Source organism: Rattus norvegicus, chromosome 4 (genome assembly GCF_021556685.1).
Source record: "Rattus norvegicus strain SHRSP/BbbUtx chromosome 4, alternate assembly SHRSP_T2T, whole genome shotgun sequence".
Lineage (NCBI taxonomy): Eukaryota > Metazoa > Chordata > Mammalia > Rodentia > Muridae > Rattus > Rattus norvegicus.
Genome location: NC_141537.1, coordinates 106,273,499 through 106,293,062, shown reverse-complemented (window position 1 = coordinate 106,293,062; position 19,564 = coordinate 106,273,499). Strand labels below are relative to the sequence as shown.

At 43.3% G+C, this 19,564-nt stretch overlaps 1 protein-coding gene across 1 annotated transcript in view; it reads left to right on the top strand.

Moving 5' to 3' along the window:
• Positions 1 to 19,564, top strand: part of Dnah6 (dynein, axonemal, heavy chain 6) — a 213,022-nt gene that overhangs the window by 140,450 nt on the left and 53,008 nt on the right. Inside the window, 9 exon segments of the mRNA NM_001419792.1 lie at positions 534 to 701; positions 1,896 to 2,131; positions 3,560 to 3,821; positions 8,001 to 8,124; positions 8,854 to 9,050; positions 12,843 to 13,046; positions 14,041 to 14,166; positions 16,789 to 16,953; positions 17,893 to 17,960. Of these exon segments, the coding sequence (NP_001406721.1) occupies positions 534 to 701; positions 1,896 to 2,131; positions 3,560 to 3,821; positions 8,001 to 8,124; positions 8,854 to 9,050; positions 12,843 to 13,046; positions 14,041 to 14,166; positions 16,789 to 16,953; positions 17,893 to 17,960 (1,550 nt within the window).

Here is a 19,564-nt window from a genome sequence, read left to right as displayed (position 1 = left end):
AGAAATAGAGCCAATTAACAGGATCCAAAATTGCAACATCTTAGACCCAGCCCAAGTAGAAGGCTTTGCTGCTTAGATATTTAAAACACCTTTCCTAGCTTTGTAAATGCATGACTTGTTGGGAGCCCAACAGTCACCTTTGACTTCTGCCTATTTGAAATGATCTTTCTGACACACCTTCAAAGCAGTGTCTCCTCTTCCCTCAAGAGGAGTCCCTGTACTGTGTACCACCTCTGCAGTCCTAGATGAGGGTTTTCACCCCTCGGACATATTTGGTCCCTTCCTTCAGTGTGCCCAATGGTTCAGGGACATCCCACAGTTATAGCCAGAGGGCTCAGATGCAAACACCCAGTAAATAAGGAGGCCAGTTCCTAGCACTGTGCTACCTACAAAGGGTTCCCTATTTGTAGTAGGTTCACAACTCGAAGTGTTACAGATTGCTATGATGATTCTGTAGGTATAAAATTTAATGTATAAATAATGAGTGGCAATCTACAGCTTATAACACTTGTGAATTTTTTGTTGTCATTTAGGCACGAGATCGTGTAACGAATGGTCTCACCAAGCTATTAGAAACAAATATATTAGTAGATAAAATGAAATTAGACCTTTCGGCTTTAGAACCTGTGCTATTCCAGAAATCACAAGACGTCGAAGCCCTGATGGAAAAACTAGTGGTGGACCAAGAAAGTGCTGATCAGGTATCTAGTGGGATGGGATGGTCATATGGGCAAGAAGGCTTCAGTTGGAACCTCAAGGATTGCACAGAGTAAGTTTATCGATTTTCTCATTGCTATGACCAAATACCTGACAGGAAGCAACTTAAGGGAGGAAGGGTTTGTTTGCACTAACAGGCTGAAGGGGTACAGTTCACCATGGCTTCAGGAATGTGAGGCAGTTAGTCACAGTGTATTCACAATCAAGAAGCAGAGATAGATGAACACCAACGTTCTGTGGGCTTTCTCCATTTTCTTCAGTCTTAAGACCCCCACAGCCCATAGGATGGTGCAACCCACATTCAGGGTCGGTCTTTCCCTGCTCAGTTAAACCTCTTTGGAAACAACTTTATAAACACACCCAAGAGTTGTGATTCCGTGTCAATTGTAAATTCTGTCAAGTTGACAATCGAGATTAATCCACAGTAAGTGATCAGATCATTTTGTTATGTGTGTCATTAAAATAGATACCAGAATCAGTAATGCTATTTTCCTAGAAATTCAGTAATGTTTGAAGTTGTAAACAATATCACTTAACCAAATTGGGATGGTTCTCCATCACAGAATTGGTACCACTCAGTGACCAGAACTGAGGGTCATGAGAAAAGCAATATCTGAAATTATAAAATTGTTCCTCCACCTAAGAAGAAACTGTTGAGTTTATCACAAGACATAAGATAGACAAAAAACAACAGGAATGGAATTCCTGCTCACCATTGATCTAACACAAAGGACAAATACACTTCATTATCCTGACTTTTCAAACGCAAGTCAGATGTCTTGAATTTTTGGAGTGTTTTGAATTTTTGTAGATTTTTGAATGTTTGCACACATAGGAGATATACAATACCAGACTAAGCACAAGTCCATTCATAACCTTTATAAACATCTTATAGTAACTTGGTACAATTGGTTTTAGCTGCCTGCATTTGACTGTGGTGGTCACATGAGGTCACATGTGAAATTCTCTGTTTATGGAAGTGTTTGGGGCTCTAAATATTTCAGATTCAGATTTTCCTAACTAAGGATGCTCAGGTCTTCAACCACACCATGCTGAATGTGCTCAATCTTATCTGATCTCAGAAGCAAGGCAGGGTTGGGCCTGGTTAGTACTTAGATGGTAGACAAGGAGGCTCAGCCTTAATGAGACCTCTTAAGCAACCTTGATTCTGTGGCTAGGTCCGTAATGTTGTGCAAGAAGATGAAGCAATAGCAAAGGTGAAAGCTGAAGAGACTCAAGCGATTGCTGATGATGCCCAGAGAGACCTGGAAGAGGCACTCCCTGCCCTTGAGGCTGCCAATAAAGCACTGGATTCCTTAGACAAAGCAGATATCTCTGAAATCCGAGTCTTCACAAAGCCCCCTGACTTGGTCATGACTGTGATGGAAGCCATCTCCATCCTCTTAAATGCCAAGTAAGTCACTGGATGTCTGGTGAGAGTTCCCTTTCATCAATTTTCCCCTTTCTCATGTTTTTCCTATATGTAAATTCATTCTGTTCTCCAACCACTCTCTTTGGTTTGATAGATCACTCAAAAAAATTACCCAACAAGTGCCTTATCCAGTGTCTATTTTATGACAGATAGTGGAAAATATAAAACTACTGTCTATAGAATGCAGGCAATTGGGGTGGGGGGAGACAGAGAAGATGCTCAGTTAGAAATTTGAACCTTGGAAAAAGTTTGGAGAACCACAATTTTCATGGAATGAGAGGGGGCCAGGCAGACAGGCAGTGACTTCGTCATGATAGATCATCGCGTGTATATTATGCCAAGCAGATTTCCTCTTGATAACACTTAGTTTTCAGATTTTCTTCAACAATACAACCCTTTTTTAAATTCCATATACATATATATTTCATATAGATGTATGTTCATGTATATAATATATAATTATATGTTTAACATATGTTCTATTGTTTGATCAACAGTTTTCCTCTTCCTCCTTTCCTCCAAGTCCTTCCCCCTCTCCTCCCTCATCCACATCATCTCTTCAGAAAAGGGGAGGCTTCCACCAGCCTTGGCCTATCAAGTTGCAATAAGACTAGGCACATCTAGAAGGCATTTTTAAAGACATCCTAGCAAGAGAATTAAAAGGTCAAAGTTGAGGCCAAGGATAAAATGTAGGAATTGCCGTATTATTTTTTTAAAATCTCTGAGGGCTAGAGAGATGGTTCAACAGTTAAGAGGACCTGCTGCTCTGCTCTTGCAGGGGACCCCAGACCAGTTCCCAGCACACACATCAGCTGGTTCACACCCTTTTGTAACCCAGTCCAGGGGATCCCGTGTCTCTTTTGATCTTCACAGCAACTTCACTCCCACATGTACATTCCCACACACAGACCCAGCACATCACTAACAATAAGATGATGCTTCATTGAACCTACGGTTTCTAGCCAGGTCGTGGTGGTGCACGCCTTCAATCCAAGCACTCAGGGGGCAGGGCAGGTTGATCTCTGTGACTTAAAAGCCAGCCTGGTCCACAGAGTGAATTCCTGGACAGTCAGTCTTACGCAGAGAAACCCTATCTTGGAAAGATGATAGGTAGGTAGGTAGATAGATAGATAGATAGATAGATAGATAAAATTAAAATTACTGTTTTCGTAATGTCTTACATTTCTAAAACTCTCTTATTTTATATTTTATTATCTAGCAAATCTAAGCTGTAGATATTAATCATCCAATTCCCTCTCTCCCCATGAATTAGTTGGGCCATTTTCAAAATTACAGCGCCAAGGTTAAGATTCCCCACCTACTACATAATATTATAATGCAGGAGTTTATCTTGGTGTTTATCCCATTGTTGATGGCAATGCTGTTAACTCACTGTGGTCTGTCTTTCAGGCCGGACTGGCCAACAGCAAAGCAACTTCTTGGTGACTCTAACTTTCTAAGAAGGCTTTTAGAATATGATAAGGAAAACATAAAACCTCAGATTCTGTCAAAGCTTCAAAGGTACATCAACAACCCTGACTTCGTGCCTGAAAAGGTGGAAAAGGTGTCCAAGGCCTGTAAATCCATGTGCATGTGGGTGAGAGCCATGGATCTGTACTCTCGGGTGGTCAAGGAAGTCGAACCAAAGAGACAGAAACTCCGTGCTGCCCAGGTACCTTATTTATATCATGACATTTTGTAGACTGGAAGGTCATGAATAACAGTCACTCGAGCTCTCTGTAGGAGGCCACTGTGGAGCTCCCGTGTGTGCGTGTGAGAGTAATTGCGATCCTGAAAAGTCTCTCAGTTTTAGAAATGGCAGGCAGAGATGATTTTCCCACAGAAATGTTCTCTAGAGTCAGTCTTTTGTAGCATAAGAAGAAAGTGACCCTTGAGTAGATTCATGTCCTTTGTATCAGGGAGAAAGGGACATATGACTGTGGTGCTTGTGAAGTTTCTCATAGTCTCTTGCGGGTCTGTGTTCCCACGCCTGTTGGTGTCATCTCAGGTATCAGAACCAATGAACCCCGGATCAGACATGAGGTCCTCAGTCTTCTCAAGAAGAACAAAGAATGAACTCTAAGGGGAGCAGGTTACCAAAGCCAAAGGTAGTGAGCAGGGATGAGCGAAACTTTTCTACTCACACCCAGAGAGTAAATATTGCTCTAGCTCTGTGGTTACCCTACAGAGCCAGCCAGTTAAGTGCTCAGCATAGTGAAGAAAGAGAACCAAGACGCAGTGGGTGGAGGCAGAGGAGAAAGAAGAAGTCCTGGTCTAGTTCACAGCCTGAAAGAAACAAGCAGTAGTTCACCATCACGGGGGGGGGGGGGGAACACTTCCCCTCTAGCATGGTGCCCATGTTCCTGTAAGAAACCCTAATGAAACTCATAAAACAAAAGGCATAAAAGTGGAAGGGAGGCTAGCTAGAAATGGAAGAGAATTGGAGAGAATAGGAAGAGCACAAGAGAGTAATGGAAAGTAAATGTGATAAATATATATTACATACATGAATGGAAATATCATAATGAAACCCATTGTACATGAATATTCAATTTGTTTTATTATTTAAAATCAAAATCCATTGTGGTAACTACTATATCTGTTTCTCTATTCATTTCATGATTTGTTTTGTTGGCCATTGTCTTGTTTGGGTTTTCTATTTCTGTGAAGAGATACCATAACCAAGGCACCTCTTATAAAGGAGAACATTTCATTGGAGCTGGTTTTCAGGGTCAGAGGTTCAGTCCGTTACCATGGCTGGAAGCATGCAGTATCCACACAGGCATGGCTACAAGAGCTGAGAGTTCTAGATCTTGCTCTGAAAGCAAACAGGAGAGACTGCCTTTCAAGCATCTAGGAGGAGAGTCTCAAAGACCAACTCTACAGTGACAGACTTCCTCCAACAAGGCTACACTTCCTAAATGTGCCACTCCCCGAGCCAAGCATATTCAAGCCACCACATTCCACTCCCTGGCCCCCACAGGCTTGTTCAAACACATGAGGTTATGGGGACCATACCTAGGCATAGCATAATGCAAAATATATTTAGTCTAACTTAAAAAGTCCCATAGTCTATAATAGTCTCACCAATGTAAAAAATTCAAAGTTCCAAGACTCTTCTGAGATTCATCAATCCCGTAACTGTAATCCCTTAAGAAATCAAAATTAAAAAGCAGATCGCATACCTCCATCATTATGCATGATATGCATTACCACTCCAAAATACCATGGCGAGAAAATAATGAACCAAAACAAGACAGAAAAACACCTAGGCAGACTCCAAACTCTGAGTCTACATGTCTGACATTAAAGTGCTCTTCAGATCTCCGACTCCTTTCATCCTCGTTGACTTCTGTTGGCAGATCTGACATTCTCCCGGGCTGGTCCCACTCCCTGTCAGCAGCTTTCCTTGGCAGGTACCCATGGCTCTGACTCTCTAACATCTTGGGGTCTCCAAGGCAACTTCAACTTCACAGCTTCTTGTTCCAGTGTCTGGAATCCACACATGGTCTTCTGAGCTTCTCCAAAGGCTTTGGGTCACTTCTCCAGCTTTGCCCTCTGTAGCAGTCTGGTTGACCCTGCTTTACTGCTGCTGCTATTCCTGCTGCTCATTCCATGGTACTGGCATCTCCAGTATGCTGGGGTCTTCCACTCCAACTGGGCTTCACCAAAAGCCTGCTATAGGCTCCCTATATGGTGTCAAGCCTCAACGTCTTTGCTCGACCACTTTAGTCCTGGACCAGCAACTGCAACTGAGGCTGCACCTTCATCAATGGCCTCTCCTGGCTTCTCACAGTGCCAAGCCTCTCAGCCGCTCTCCACGACCCCTTCATGCCTTCAAAACTAATACCACCTGGGTGATTCTTACACATTACCAAGTCCAGCCGCAATACAAGGTGGAACCTTGGTTATCTTTGGAACACAGCTTTTTTTTTTTTTTTTTTTTTTTTTTTTTGTGCTCTCAGAAAACACTTCCCAGAAGACTTCACCTCGGGGATGCTGGTTCTTCCCTGCTAATCACTGCTAATTTCTTAACTCCACCTTACCAGCATCAATTGTGCCAGTATCCCCTCTCTTTTTGACTCTAAAGTCAGAGCCACATGGCTGAAATTGCCAAGTTCTGCTCCTTGCTGGGGCTGGAATACGGCCCCCTTGTCCTATTACATCATCACCAGCTTTCTATTTTCTAACTCCTTCACTAAGCTTTGCTGTCCTGGAACTTGCTATGTAGATTGACCTTGAATTCAAAGATATGCATGATTCTGTCTCCTGAATGCTGGGATTAAAGGCATGTATCATTGTGCCTGGACTTAAGCTTTTCTTCATCTAGAACTTGTTCTGTCCCAGGCTAGCCTTGAACTCAGAGATCTGCTTGCTTTCGTCTCCTATGATTAAAGGTGTGTACCAACATGCCTGAGCCGAAGCTTTTCCATGGCCACTATTCCTCAAAATCAGGATCAAAAACCTGTGTCTTCTAGCCTCAGGATCTGGATCACAAGTGTGCCCTCCATTTATGGATTGTAACTCATTCCAGATTAAAAGTCCAAATGAAAACAATAACCAGGTGATAACACCTAACATAACCAATCCTTGTTCAGATGCAAACACAAACGATAAGTTTAGCTGGCTGGGAGCTTGCTCTGATATCCCCACTTCCTTAATCTGTTTATCTCCTTGAACACAGGGTTCAGCTCCATTACACTTTCTAGTGTCCTTTATTACTTGAACCATACATTTTATATCTTTCCTGTCTAAACTTGGCTATCCTTGATCAAAACCCTCTTCATGAGACTAAATCAGAAAGTCTCTGCTGGACTTTTGTTTTGTTTTGTTTTTTGTCAATGCAATTAATATAAATCTCTTTACCTTAGCCTCAGGTAGACTCTTCAGAAAATGGCAAAAAGTGGCCACATTCTTCACCAGAATATCTCAAGAGGAGTCTGTAGGCTACCTACTGAAATCCTTCTCCACTGAAACTTCTTAGGCCAGGGCTGCATAGTTCAACTCACCCTCAGCACCAAAGTCTTCCATATTCCTACTAGGATGATCCATTAAGACCCACTTAAAGCATCCCACTGCTTTCCAATACCCCAAGATCCACATTTCTCCAAACAAAAGCATGCTCAGGCTTATCACAGCGCACCCCATTCCTGGTACCAACTGTTTTCTTACTTAGGGTTTCACTGCTATGAAGAGACACCATGCCCCAGGCTATTCTTATAAAGGACAATATTTAATTGGGGATGCCTTACATGTTCAGAGGTTCAGTCTGTTATCATTATGATTGGAGGCATGGCAGTGTCCAGGCAGCCATGGTGCTGAAGGAGCTGAGAGTTCTACAGGAGATTCTGTCTTCCAGGAAGCTAGGAGGAAGGTCTCAAAGCCCACCCCTACAGTAACACACTTACTCTAACAAGGCCACACCTCCTAATAGTAGCACTCCCTAGGCCAAGCACATTCAAATCACCACAGCATTGTCTTGTTGTTACTTTGTTTGCTTGTTTCTGATCTTATATTTTTCTTTATGGAGGGGGGGGGGGTTCATGTAGCCCAGGCTAACCTTAAACGTGCTATGCAATCAGTGATAGCTCTTGCTTCTAACTACAGTTGTTGGGATTACAGCTGTGGGTGTACGCCACTGTGCCTGGTTCTATGAAGCACTAGGGATCAAACCTAGGGCTCCGTACACACTAACAAGTATCCTACCAACCAAGCTACATCCTAGCCCGATCTGTGCAAGACGAAAGTCTTTGGGGACAAGTTAAAATGAACATAAACCATATTCTTAACAAACTTAATGCATAGGCAAATCAATCTCTGTGGGACTGAATTGCTCCCTTGCTTTTGTCAGGCTGAACTTGATGCTACAATAACTACTCTGAAAGAAAAGCAGGCATTGCTGAAGCAAGTGGAAGAGCAAATAAGGGCTTTGCAAGAGGAGTACGACAAAGGCGTGAATGAGAAAGAAAGTCTGGGTAAGAGGCTCATAGCTCATTCCAGGCAGGAAAGGTCTGATTTCCAAAAAAGAGGAAGAGTTTTCAGAGTCAGATCATAGCATTTTAAAAGACCTTATTTTATGTTTAATTATGTCTAACCGTGTGTGGGGAAAGCACACAAGTGCAGTGCCTGTAGGAGCCGGTAGAGGGCATCAGATCCCCCAAAGCCAGAGTTACAGTCAGTTGTGAACCATCTAACGTGCGCTGGGAACCACACTCAAGTCCTTTTCAGAAGTAGTAAGCGCTCACACCTGCTGAGCCATCCCTCCAGCTCCCAGATCTCAGCTTTAATCTGACATGCAGGATGTACTTTCACTGCCATTCTTTCATGAGCCTTCTAGTTCCAGATGGGAAGAATGAAGATACTGTATAAATTCACCATCTTACACACAAAATGGCTTGTTGGAACATTCACATTATAACTCAAAAGAACACATGGCTTTGGTCTAGACAATAAATACAGCAGGGCTACGGAGAACACTACCTCTAGCAAAAGTAAGGCATGCACGGGAAGTTCTTAACACAAGAGAGGCCAGACTTGACTCTGAAACATACACACATAGGGAGTTAATGTGAGCTTCTGTACAGATGAATTGACAACATTACCTACATAACAATAGCTCATTTGGAAACCAAAGCAAGCCAATCAGCTCTTAGTAATTTGGAAAATATTGGCTAACCTGACCAGGTGTTTTCAAAATCACGCAGCAAAGACCATGGCCCTGACCAAAGCGCGCCTGGTACGGGCTGGAAAGCTGACGGCTGCATTGGGAGATGAGCAGGTCCGGTGGGAAGAAAGCATTGAGAAATTCCAGGAGGAGATCGCAAACATCGTTGGAAACGTGTTTATAGCAGCCGCGTGTGTGGCTTATTACGGGGCCTTCACAGCCCAGTATAGGCAGTTGGTGAGTAAGACTGCCATGTGTAGAGTGGCAGAAGCAAGGGGAACCGGGTGGAGTGTGGAAGGCTCATTTTCCTAGGTTTAAATGGAAGTTCTCCACTATGACACTTCACCAGGGCAGAAGTATATACTTATATACGCACATGCGGCGCGCGCACACACACACACATACACACACACACACACACACACACACGGACCTTCACCTCTCCCATTGGCTCTGGTGACCATCTACACCTGAGCTTCCAATAACATATTTCTCCCTTTCTGGCTTCTACATTGTAAAGCTATCCATCATTCAACACGGTAACCTTGGGGACAGGAGGGATACAGTGAGGTCCCTACCATCATGTCAGAAATGGCATCTAAACTCAGTGTGTGTGAAGAGGTAAGACAAGCACAGAGCACTTGAGGAAGGAGACAGGAAACAGGAAGAAGCAAAACACTGGATGAATCTGTGTTTTCTGGAATTTTTGTCATATAGATATAGATATATAGATATAGATATAGATATAGATATAGATATAGATATAGATATAGATATAGATATAGATATAGATATAGATATAGATATAGATATAGATATAGATATAGATATAGATAGTGTGTGTATCAGGGACTAGACAAGGCTGCCCACTCTCTCCCTACTTATTCAATATAGTTCTTGAAGTTCTAGCCAGAGCAATCAGACAACAAAAGGAGGTCAAGGGGATACAGATCAGAAAAGAAGAAGTCAAAATATCACTATTTGCAGATGATATGATAGTGTATTTAAGTGATCCCAAAAGTTCCACCAGAGAACTACTAAAGCTGATAAACAACTTCAGCAAAGTGGCTGGGTATAAAATTAACTCAAATAAATCAGTTGCCTTCCTCTATACAAAAGAGAAACAAGCCGAGAAAGAAATTAGGGAAACGACACCCTTCATAATAGACCCAAATAATATAAAGTACCTCGGTGTGACTTTAACCAAGCAAGTAAAAGATCTGTACAATAAGAACTTCAAGACACTGAGGAAAGAAATTGAAGAAGACCTCAGAAGATGGAAAGATCTCCCATGCTCATGGATTGGCAGGATTAATATAGTAAAAATGGCCATTTTACCAAAAGTAATCTACAGATTCAATGCAATCCCCATCAAAATACCAATCCAATTCTTCAAAGAGTTAGACAGAACAATTTGCAAATTCATCTGGAATAACAAAAAACCCAGGATAGCTAAAGCTATCCTCAACAATAAAAGGACTTCAGGGGGAATCACTATCCCTGAACTCAAGCAGTATTACAGAGCAATAGTGATAAAAACTGCATGGTATTGGTACAGAGACAGACAGATAGACCAATGGAATAGAATTGAAGACCCAGAAATGAACCCACACACCTATGGTCACTTGATTTTTGACAAAGGAGCCAAAACCATCCAATGGAAAAAAGATAGCATTTTCAGCAAATGGTGCTGGTTCAACTGGAGGGCAACATGTAGAAGAATGCAGATCGATCCATGCTTATCACCCTGTACAAAGCTTAAGTCCAAGTGGATCAAGGACCTCCACATCAAACCTGATACACTCAAACTAATAGAAGAAAAACTAGGGAAGCATCTGGAACACATGGGCACTGGAAAAACTTTCCTGAATAAAACACCAATGGCTTATGCTCTAAGATCAAGAATCGACAAATGGGATCTCATAAAACTGCAAAGCTTCTGTAAGGCAAAGGACACTGTGGTTAGGACAAATCGGCAATCAACAGATCGGGAAAAGATCTTTACCAATCCTACAACAGATAGAGGCCTTATATCCAAAATATACAAAGAACTCAAGAAGTTAGACCGCAGGGAGACAAATAACCCTATTAAAAATGGGGTTCAGAGCTAAACAAAGAATTCACAGCTGAGGAATGCCGAATGGCTGAGAAACACCTAAAGAAATGTTCAACATCTTTAGTCATAAGGGAAATGCAAATCAAAACAACCCTGAGATTTCACCTCACACCAGTGAGAATGGCTAAGATCAAAAACTCAGGTGATAGCAGATGCTGGTGAGGATGCGGAGAAAGAGGAACACTCCTCCATTGTTGGTGGGATTGCAGACTGGTACAACCATTCTGGAAATCAGTCTGGAGTTTCCTCAGAAAATTGGACATTGAACTGCCTGAGGATCCAGCTATACCTCTCTTGGGCATATACCCAAAAGATGCCCCAACATATAAAAAAGACACGTGCTCCACTATGTTCATCGCAGCCTTATTTATAATAGCCAGAAGCTGGAAAGAACCCAGATGCCCTTCAACAGAGGAATGGATACAGAAAATGTGGTACATCTACACAATGGAATATTACTCAGCTATCAAAAACAACGAGTTTATGAAATTCGTAGGCAAATGGTTGGAACTGGAAAATATCATCCTGAGTGAGGTAACCCAATCACAGAAAGACATACATGGTATGCACTCACTGATAAGTGGCTATTAGCCCAAATGCTTGAATTACCCTAGATGCCTAGAACAAATGAAACTCAAGACGGATGATCAAAATGTGAATGCTTCACTCCTTCTCTAAAAGGGGAACAAGAATACCCTTGGCAGGGAAGAGAGAGGCAAAGATTAAAACAGAGACTGAAGGAACTCCCATTCAGAGCCTGCCCCACATGTGGCCCATACATATACAGCCACCCAATTAGACAAGATGGATGAAGCAAAGACGTGCAGACCGACAGGAGCTGGATGTAGATCGCTCCTGAGAGACACATCCAGGATACGGGAAACACAGAGGCGAATGCCAGCAGCAAACTACTGAGAACTGAGAATAGGACCCCCGTTGAAGGAATCAGAGAAAGAACTGGAAGAGCTTGAAGGGGCTCAAGACCCCATATGTACAACAATGCCAAGCAACCAGAGCTTCCAGGGACTAAGCCACTACCTAAAGACTATACATGGACTGACCCTGGACTCTGACCTCATAGGTAGCAATGAATATCCTAGTAAGAGCACCAGTGGAAGGGGAAGCCCTGGGTCCTGCTAAGACTGAACCCCCAGTGAACTAGACTGTTGGGGGGAGGGCGGCAATGGGGGGAGGGTTGGGAGGGGAACACCCATAAGGAAGGGGGGGGATGTTTGCCCAGAAACCAAAGAATTATTATTAAGTATTAAATAAATTTAAAATAAATAAATAAATAAATAAATAAATAAATAAATCAAGACCAGATATAGTGTGTGTGTGTGCGTGCGTGCGTGCGTGCGTGCGTGTGTGTGTGTGTGTGTGTGTGTGTGTGTGTGTGTGTGTTCAGAGTTACAGACAGTTGTGAAACATCTGATATGGGTGTTAGGAACCTCGCGCAAGTCCTTTGCAAGATCAATAAGTATTTGAGAGTATATATATATACATCATATACATCACATTCATATTCTATCTATATGCACTTTCCAAAGTACCAAATTAACAGGAAGAATTACATAGTCATTTTTCATTAAATAACTTCCTAAAAATGTTCACCTTCATGAGCAGTGGAACATAGTCTTAGAGTCACCCAGACTCGGAAAGCGCTCAGGGATCCTCTGGTTCAGTGTTGGTCCCCGGTTGGGAGGAGGGGAAGGATGATTCTGTATCAGGCAGTAGTACTCACAGCTATTGTGAGAACTCCATTCTTCTCCACATGGTTCCAGACTCTCCCAAGAGACATCTGAAGTCCACACAGGAAAAGAGCATGCCTGAAGTTATAGCAATGACATGGTGTGGCCATCCTGGCTGCAGCTTCCTACTGCTCTCCATCACATAGTAAATGTTTCTCCTTACAGCTTATAGAGTGCTGGATTGACTCCTGCCTGGCCCTGGATATCCCCATTGACCCCTCCTTCAGCCTCATTAACACTCTTGGCGATCCCTACGAAATCCGGCAGTGGAATGCAGATGGGCTGCCCAGAGACTTGATATCCACTGAAAATGGCATTTTGGTTACTCAGGGGAGAAGGTGGCCTTTGATGATTGATCCCCAAGATCAAGTGAGTAACATACGCTTATTAGCGAGTGGCCCTCTGCTGGGTATAACATGTAAGAGAGGATTTTTAACACGGTTGAAAGACCACAGGAGACTTAGATCTAGGGAGTTGAGAAGGCTTCTCCTCGGAGTCCCTCGTCTTACAGAAGTATTCAGTTTTGTGAAAAATCAGAAGGAACCTGCAGGAGAGCCCTCCACTCTTCCTTTTGACTAACTTTGATTAAAAAGTTGGCTACTGGCTTTCCGTTTTCAACTGGGGAGCATACAAATCGGCAGAAATGCATGGTGATGCATCCTAAAAGTCTGAGGAATCGGGGTGAAGTCAGAATAGATGGAGTTGCAGGCAAACCTGCCTTCAATTTACAGCCGCCTGCTATCTGGCTTCCTAAATGCATAGTGAGGAGTAGAACAGGAAGCCCCTGAGAAAGTCACAGAAAGGATGCCGATTGCCTGTGTAAGCGACGGTTTCATTGCTGTCAAGAGACACCACAACCAAGGCAACTCTTAGAAAGGACGACATTTACTTGGAGCTGGCTTACAGTTTCAGAGGTTTGGTCCATTGTCATCATGGTAGGAAGCATGGCAGCTTGAAAGCAGACATGGTGCTGGAGGAGCTAAGAGTTCCACGTCCTGTTCCTAAGAACCAGAAGACAGTCTTTTGCAGGAACCCTGGGTGGAGCTTGAGCACAGGACCTCAAAGCCCACCCTTTTGGTGACTTATTTCCTCCAACAAGGCCACACCTCCTAATGGTGATGCTTCCCAAGGGCCAAGCATATTTAAATTACCACACCGCCAAGAGCCTGGGCTTTCCTGGGTGGCTCTTTTCTTCCTTTGTTTTAAATTTGAACACAAAGAGGAAACTCAAACATTGGATTTAATAGGGTTTTATTGGGGAGAGGAATTTTTTGTTCCTTTTGTTTGGGATGGGGATTGTTTTTCGTATCTCCAATGTAATTCTAGACTGGCATTTGACCTTCTCTGTGCTTTCTCACTCCAGGCCAATCGCTGGATAAGAAACAAAGAAAGCAAGAGTGGGTTAAAGGTCATTAAGCTTACAGACACCAATTTCTTACGAATACTGGAAAATTCCATCCGACTGGGTTTACCTGTCTTACTGGAAGAGGTTCGATTATTACTTTGCCCTCTCATGTTAATTCCTAACTGTCAGATGTCTGCAATGCTGTTCAGGTCAAGAGATCGCATCTGCACATGCGAAGGACACCAGTCAAGTCCATTATCAAATGCGTCAAACCGGTTGCTACTTGAGTAGTAAATTCTCAGATGAGCTGAGATCTGTGGGCTGAAAGAATTTTCCACCCCACTATTTTGTGTCTAAGAATCCCTTCTTACCGTGCTGCTCATTCCCAAACCTTGCTGTAGTTCTTAAAGGACCAAAAATTCAAAGCGGTAAAGACAGCAGGAACCCCTGTCTACATACATGTCATACACTAATGATGAAACACGCACTGTTCTGGTAGATGTAATCATTATTTCTACTTGGGCATACGGTCAGATTAAAGGGATCAATAATAAAAATGAACCCTTGTTTTTTAGACAGGTCTCATGTATATAGGCTGGTCTCAAACTTACTATGTAGCCAAAAATTAATTTGAACTCTTAATCCACATCCTTCTACCTCCTAAATGCTGGGATTACAGATATGTGTCACCAAAGCTGGGGTTTGCAGTGCTGTGCTAGGAGTTGGGTCTTTGGGCGCTGGGCAAACACTCTACCAACTGAGTGCATTCACACCCCAGAGGAGTGGCTCACTGAGTTAAGATGTTCTACTGTGAGATTTATCACTCCAAGACTAATGTAGCTTACATCATTCACTCATCCCAAAAACATTTCAGAACAAATTGCAAGAAATATAGACAGGGTCCCCTGCCCTCAAAAGCCCACAGACTCATTGGGAACAAAGATAGTAAAGACGGAAGTGATGGGGAGGAAGAGATCTTTCAAGCAAAAGCTTTAAAGAGCAAGCAGGGTACAGAGATGGCAGTAAGAACAGGGACTCAGTCCCAGTCTAGTTTCGTCCTATTACTAGGGTAACACGCTCTCACAAAAAGCATCTTGGGGATGAAAGATTAAATGTTTGACTTACATTTCCAAGTCACAGTCCATCACTGAGGAAGGCCATGTTGCTTGCTGGCTCCTTCACTGACTCCTACTTAGTTTTGTTAATACAGCCCATAATCACCCACCCAGGGGCGGCTGGGCCCTCAAATATGTGCATAGGCCAGTTGGATCTAGGCAAGCCCTCTGCTGAGGCTCCAACGTCTCAAATGAATCTAGGTCTTCTCAAGTTAACAATAAAAACTAACCAGCACAGATCTTGGAGAGGGTGGGATTTAAGCTGTGATTTCTGTCTCAGCTCGATCCAGGAAGACGGTCTCTTGGGCCACAGGACTCAGGCACCATGAATGTTTATAAGGGAGTAAGGGATAAATAAAAGCATGAGCTGTGACTACGGAAGTCCTATGTTGAAGTATCTCTGATTCAGCACAAAGAATGAACAGAAAGGGCGCTGACCTGTGGTAACTTAGCTGCAGCCCTTTCATGATAACAAGGACCAATAATTAATATGATGTCATCCCATTTGGTTTGTGGTTTGTGGTTTGGTTTGTCACGCTTTGGTTCTCAATATCCTAACTCATTAATCCTCACTTCAACCTTACAATTAGATGGATTGATTATTAACAGATTATTATTCCATTCCTCCAGTGGAGAAACTGAGGCATTAAGAAGTTGAACTATCTGTGCAGTCTTGACTGCTTAGAAAATCCAAAATGATTAACAATACTCCCCATTCAAGCCACACTGAGCACCAGGACCTCATTGCAGCCAAGCTGTGGCCAGCACAGAGAAGGTGCTAGAATGAATCCCATACCCTGCCTTGTGTCATGTTGCAGAAGGACATCTCCAGAAGACTTTAGCACCGTTACATTAGCTTCAACTGTCCTCTCAACTTGTGTTTACCTTGAATCTCAAGAGGTCCCGGGGACTTACCTCATTCACAGCAGAGGACAAAGTTCCTTCCTTAGCGTTGTGCCCCTGTGCAAGAGCAAAACACACTTGGGAGTCGGGCCCCCAGCCAGGAGAGGATACTGCAGCTTTCCTGCTCTCCAGGGCATTGGGTCATTACCATGGTACCCATTCTTAGATCCCCTCTCCATCTGCTACAATGGTTCTGTCGGACCCTTTGCCTACCCAGTAATGACTGTGAAACTGATCTTGTTATCTCAGCTCTTGGTGTGGAGGCCAGGGAGGAGGTGGTTCATGGGGTCGTATATGCATGTGGAGGTCAGAAGTTGACTTCAGGTTTCATCTTCTTTCAATTTCCACCTTGTTTTTGGAAACAGGGTCTCTCACTGAGCCAGGAGCTCACCAATGAAGCATACAGTCTTAAGTGATCTCAAGGCAGAGTATTAACATGGCCACAAGGGCAAGTTCAGTCTTTTTGAGATCAAGAAGGACTTTCAGAAAAATGAGTTGCCACACAGACAGCTGAGGAGTGGGTCACCCAGCAGTCAGATCCCATCACCAACCTTTGCTCTACTGCCTTAGTTCTCGTAGGCAGCATGTGAGATTATTCTAAATTAACACCCTGCCTTTGTGTTAGGAAACACATGATCACGGGGGAAAGTACTTATTCAAAGTAAATTCTGAGGCCCTTAAATGACAAGTTGGTGACATTCGCTTTCAACTCCTTGCTTTTTCGCACCTTTCCATTTTTCTTTTACAGCTCAGGGAAGTCTTGGATCCAGCCCTGGAGCCCATCCTTCTAAAGCAGACTTTCATGAGTGGCGGAAGACTGCTCATCCGCCTCGGAGATTCAGACATCGATTACGACAAGAGTTTCAGGTTCTACATGACCACCAAAATGCCGAATCCCCACTACCTGCCTGAGGTGCATATGAGCTGCTAGTCTGGAACTTTCCGCCCAGCTGAATTATGTGGGATAAGTCTCTAAGGCTTGGTGGACTCCCACCTGCAGGGATCAGCTAAGGACCTCTCCTACATTCCCTTTCTCCCTCTGCCACCCTCCCTTCCTGTCATAGGACACAAGTGCCCCACCCAGACAGATCCCAGAGCGTGACCTACCTCACAGCCTTGTTCAAATGTCCCTGTCCTGTACTCCCAAATAAAAGTGTCGCCCTTTGGAAGAACTTAGTGACTGAGTGAACTTACAGGACTGTTGGCTAAAGCCTCTGTAAGTGTTGTTAGACATGGCAGAAGGTACTATCTCTTTCTTCTCTTTGTCATCGATCTACAAGAGATATCTGACTATTCTGAGAGTATACTAATACGACGAAATGAAAGGGGTAAAGCTCATTTTATTACAAATAAAGCTTTTTAACAAAGCCATTATGTGCAAGTCACTATAGATAACCGAGAAATTTTATTACCTTGATTGGCCCCCACAGATACCCTATTAATTCTTTAATAACTATCAGAAACTAAAGCTTGACAGAGATGAAAAGGCTTGCCCAACATGAAAGCCCTGAAGGGCACTGCTGGAATTCAAACCTGAGTTCTTGATACTGAAGTGCTGCTGCCAAGCTTTTTCTGACTCTTCAGTCCTTCAACTATCATGTAGGAACCTGGGTGGAGGAAGAGTGGGAGGAGATGACCACTCCTACGGGTAAAATCATGTTTGAATTTCGAAAGCCGTGCTACGCTTGGCATGTGTGCATAGGGCATAGGCCTATGAATGCAAACCAGACTAGGGATGCATTTCCAGATAATAGGGAATCCTGTTTACATCTAAAAGACAAAAGCAAAAACAAAACATCGTTTTATGCCAGCTGACACTTAGGCAATCATGTGCTTCATGCTCCTCTTCCAGGTGTGCATTAAAGTCACCATCATCAACTTCACTGTAACTAAGTCGGGTCTGGAGGATCAGTTGCTAAGGTAACGGGACTAGAGAGTATGGATGGGAAGCTGGGTGATGGCCATGGGTTTCCTAATATCTTATTTAGAAGGGGTTTTTTATATTTATTTTTTATATTTAATCCTGTGCGGACATGTTTGTCTCTGTGTATCAGAGTGCAAGTACCTTCAGAGTCAAAAGATGGCATCAGATCCCTTGGAGCTGGAGTTACAGGAGGTTATAAGCCACCCAGCGAGGGCTCTGGGAAAGAAACTTGGGGCTTCTGCAAGAGTAGCATGCACTCTTAGCCTGTGAATGATCGTTCTAGCCATTGTTTAGAAATGTGGACAAAGAAAAACAAATAATAAAAGAAATCTCAAAAAACATATCAGATCTTATCAATTCACAGCTAAGCAGGTCTTTTTTTAAATGTGGTATCGAACTCTAAACACTACCCATAGTGTTATTTTAACAACGTATCATTGAACACATCCCATGTCTATGCACACATAAACATGCCTCTGAAGATGTTATCATTATCCTTTACATGTATCAGGTCATACATTCACATTATCATATGCCGTGTCTTGCTATTTTATTCCATTCTGTTCACTGCGTGTACCCATGTGTTGTGAGCACCTGAACTTCAGCACTCGGAGGACAAGCACAGGAGTTGGTGCTTTCCCTCCACCTCCTGGGTCTCGGGGACTGAACTCAAGTCTCCAGGTTCGGCAGCAAGCACTGACTACTGAGCCATCACAACGGCCCATGCACAGGGAGAACCTCAGAAGGAGCTTCTCAGAGCATGCCTGCCTCTAAGGAGGGCACTAGATGTGGAGATGAAGTGAACAAAAGAGTTTATATATTTTCCTCTTTTGCTGTGTTATAAGAATACATTCACAGATCATTTATAGAGAAGAATTATTTCTTTGAGGTGTTAAGTTTTCATAATCTCCCATTTTTTTTTTGATCCTGTGTGGAATGTTCCTATTTCCAGCCCAGCATAGGGAAGCATTATCGAATGGCATTGACTGATTAGACTGGTAAAATGGTTCCCTCCAAACAAGTCGGTGCCATGAAAACAGTGATAGAGACCAGACCTTGGACACACAAGATTGGGAATCAGAGCTGCTTTACCAGCTGGGGAGACACAGTCCTTAAAGCACTAGGGCAAGCAGAGGGACCTGAGTTCAGCTTTTATATTTATTTATTATATAGTGGGGAGTGTCTTATCTGCGGGCCATGGAGCGTGTGTAGAAGTCTGAGAGCCACCTGTCAGAGTTAGTAATCTCTTTTCCCTGTATGGAATCTAGGAACTGAACTCAAGTCATCAGCTCTGGTGCCAAGTAGTTTTACCTGCTGAGCCATCTCTGAGGTCCCTGAGACCTCAGTTCAATTCACAGAACTCACATAAAAAGCCATGTGTGCTGGGAAGGTAGAGGTAGGCCCGGAGGTCTCCAGTCAGCCAGCCCAGCCTAGTAGCTGAGCTCCAGACCAACGAAGCCAGCCTCAAAATAAGTTGGGTAGCATTGCTGAGGAATGCCACCAGAAGTGACCACCTGACCTCCATCTGCACACACACTCACACCACTCACAAGTCCACACACTCGTGCACACACAGACACACACTCGCAGACACACACTC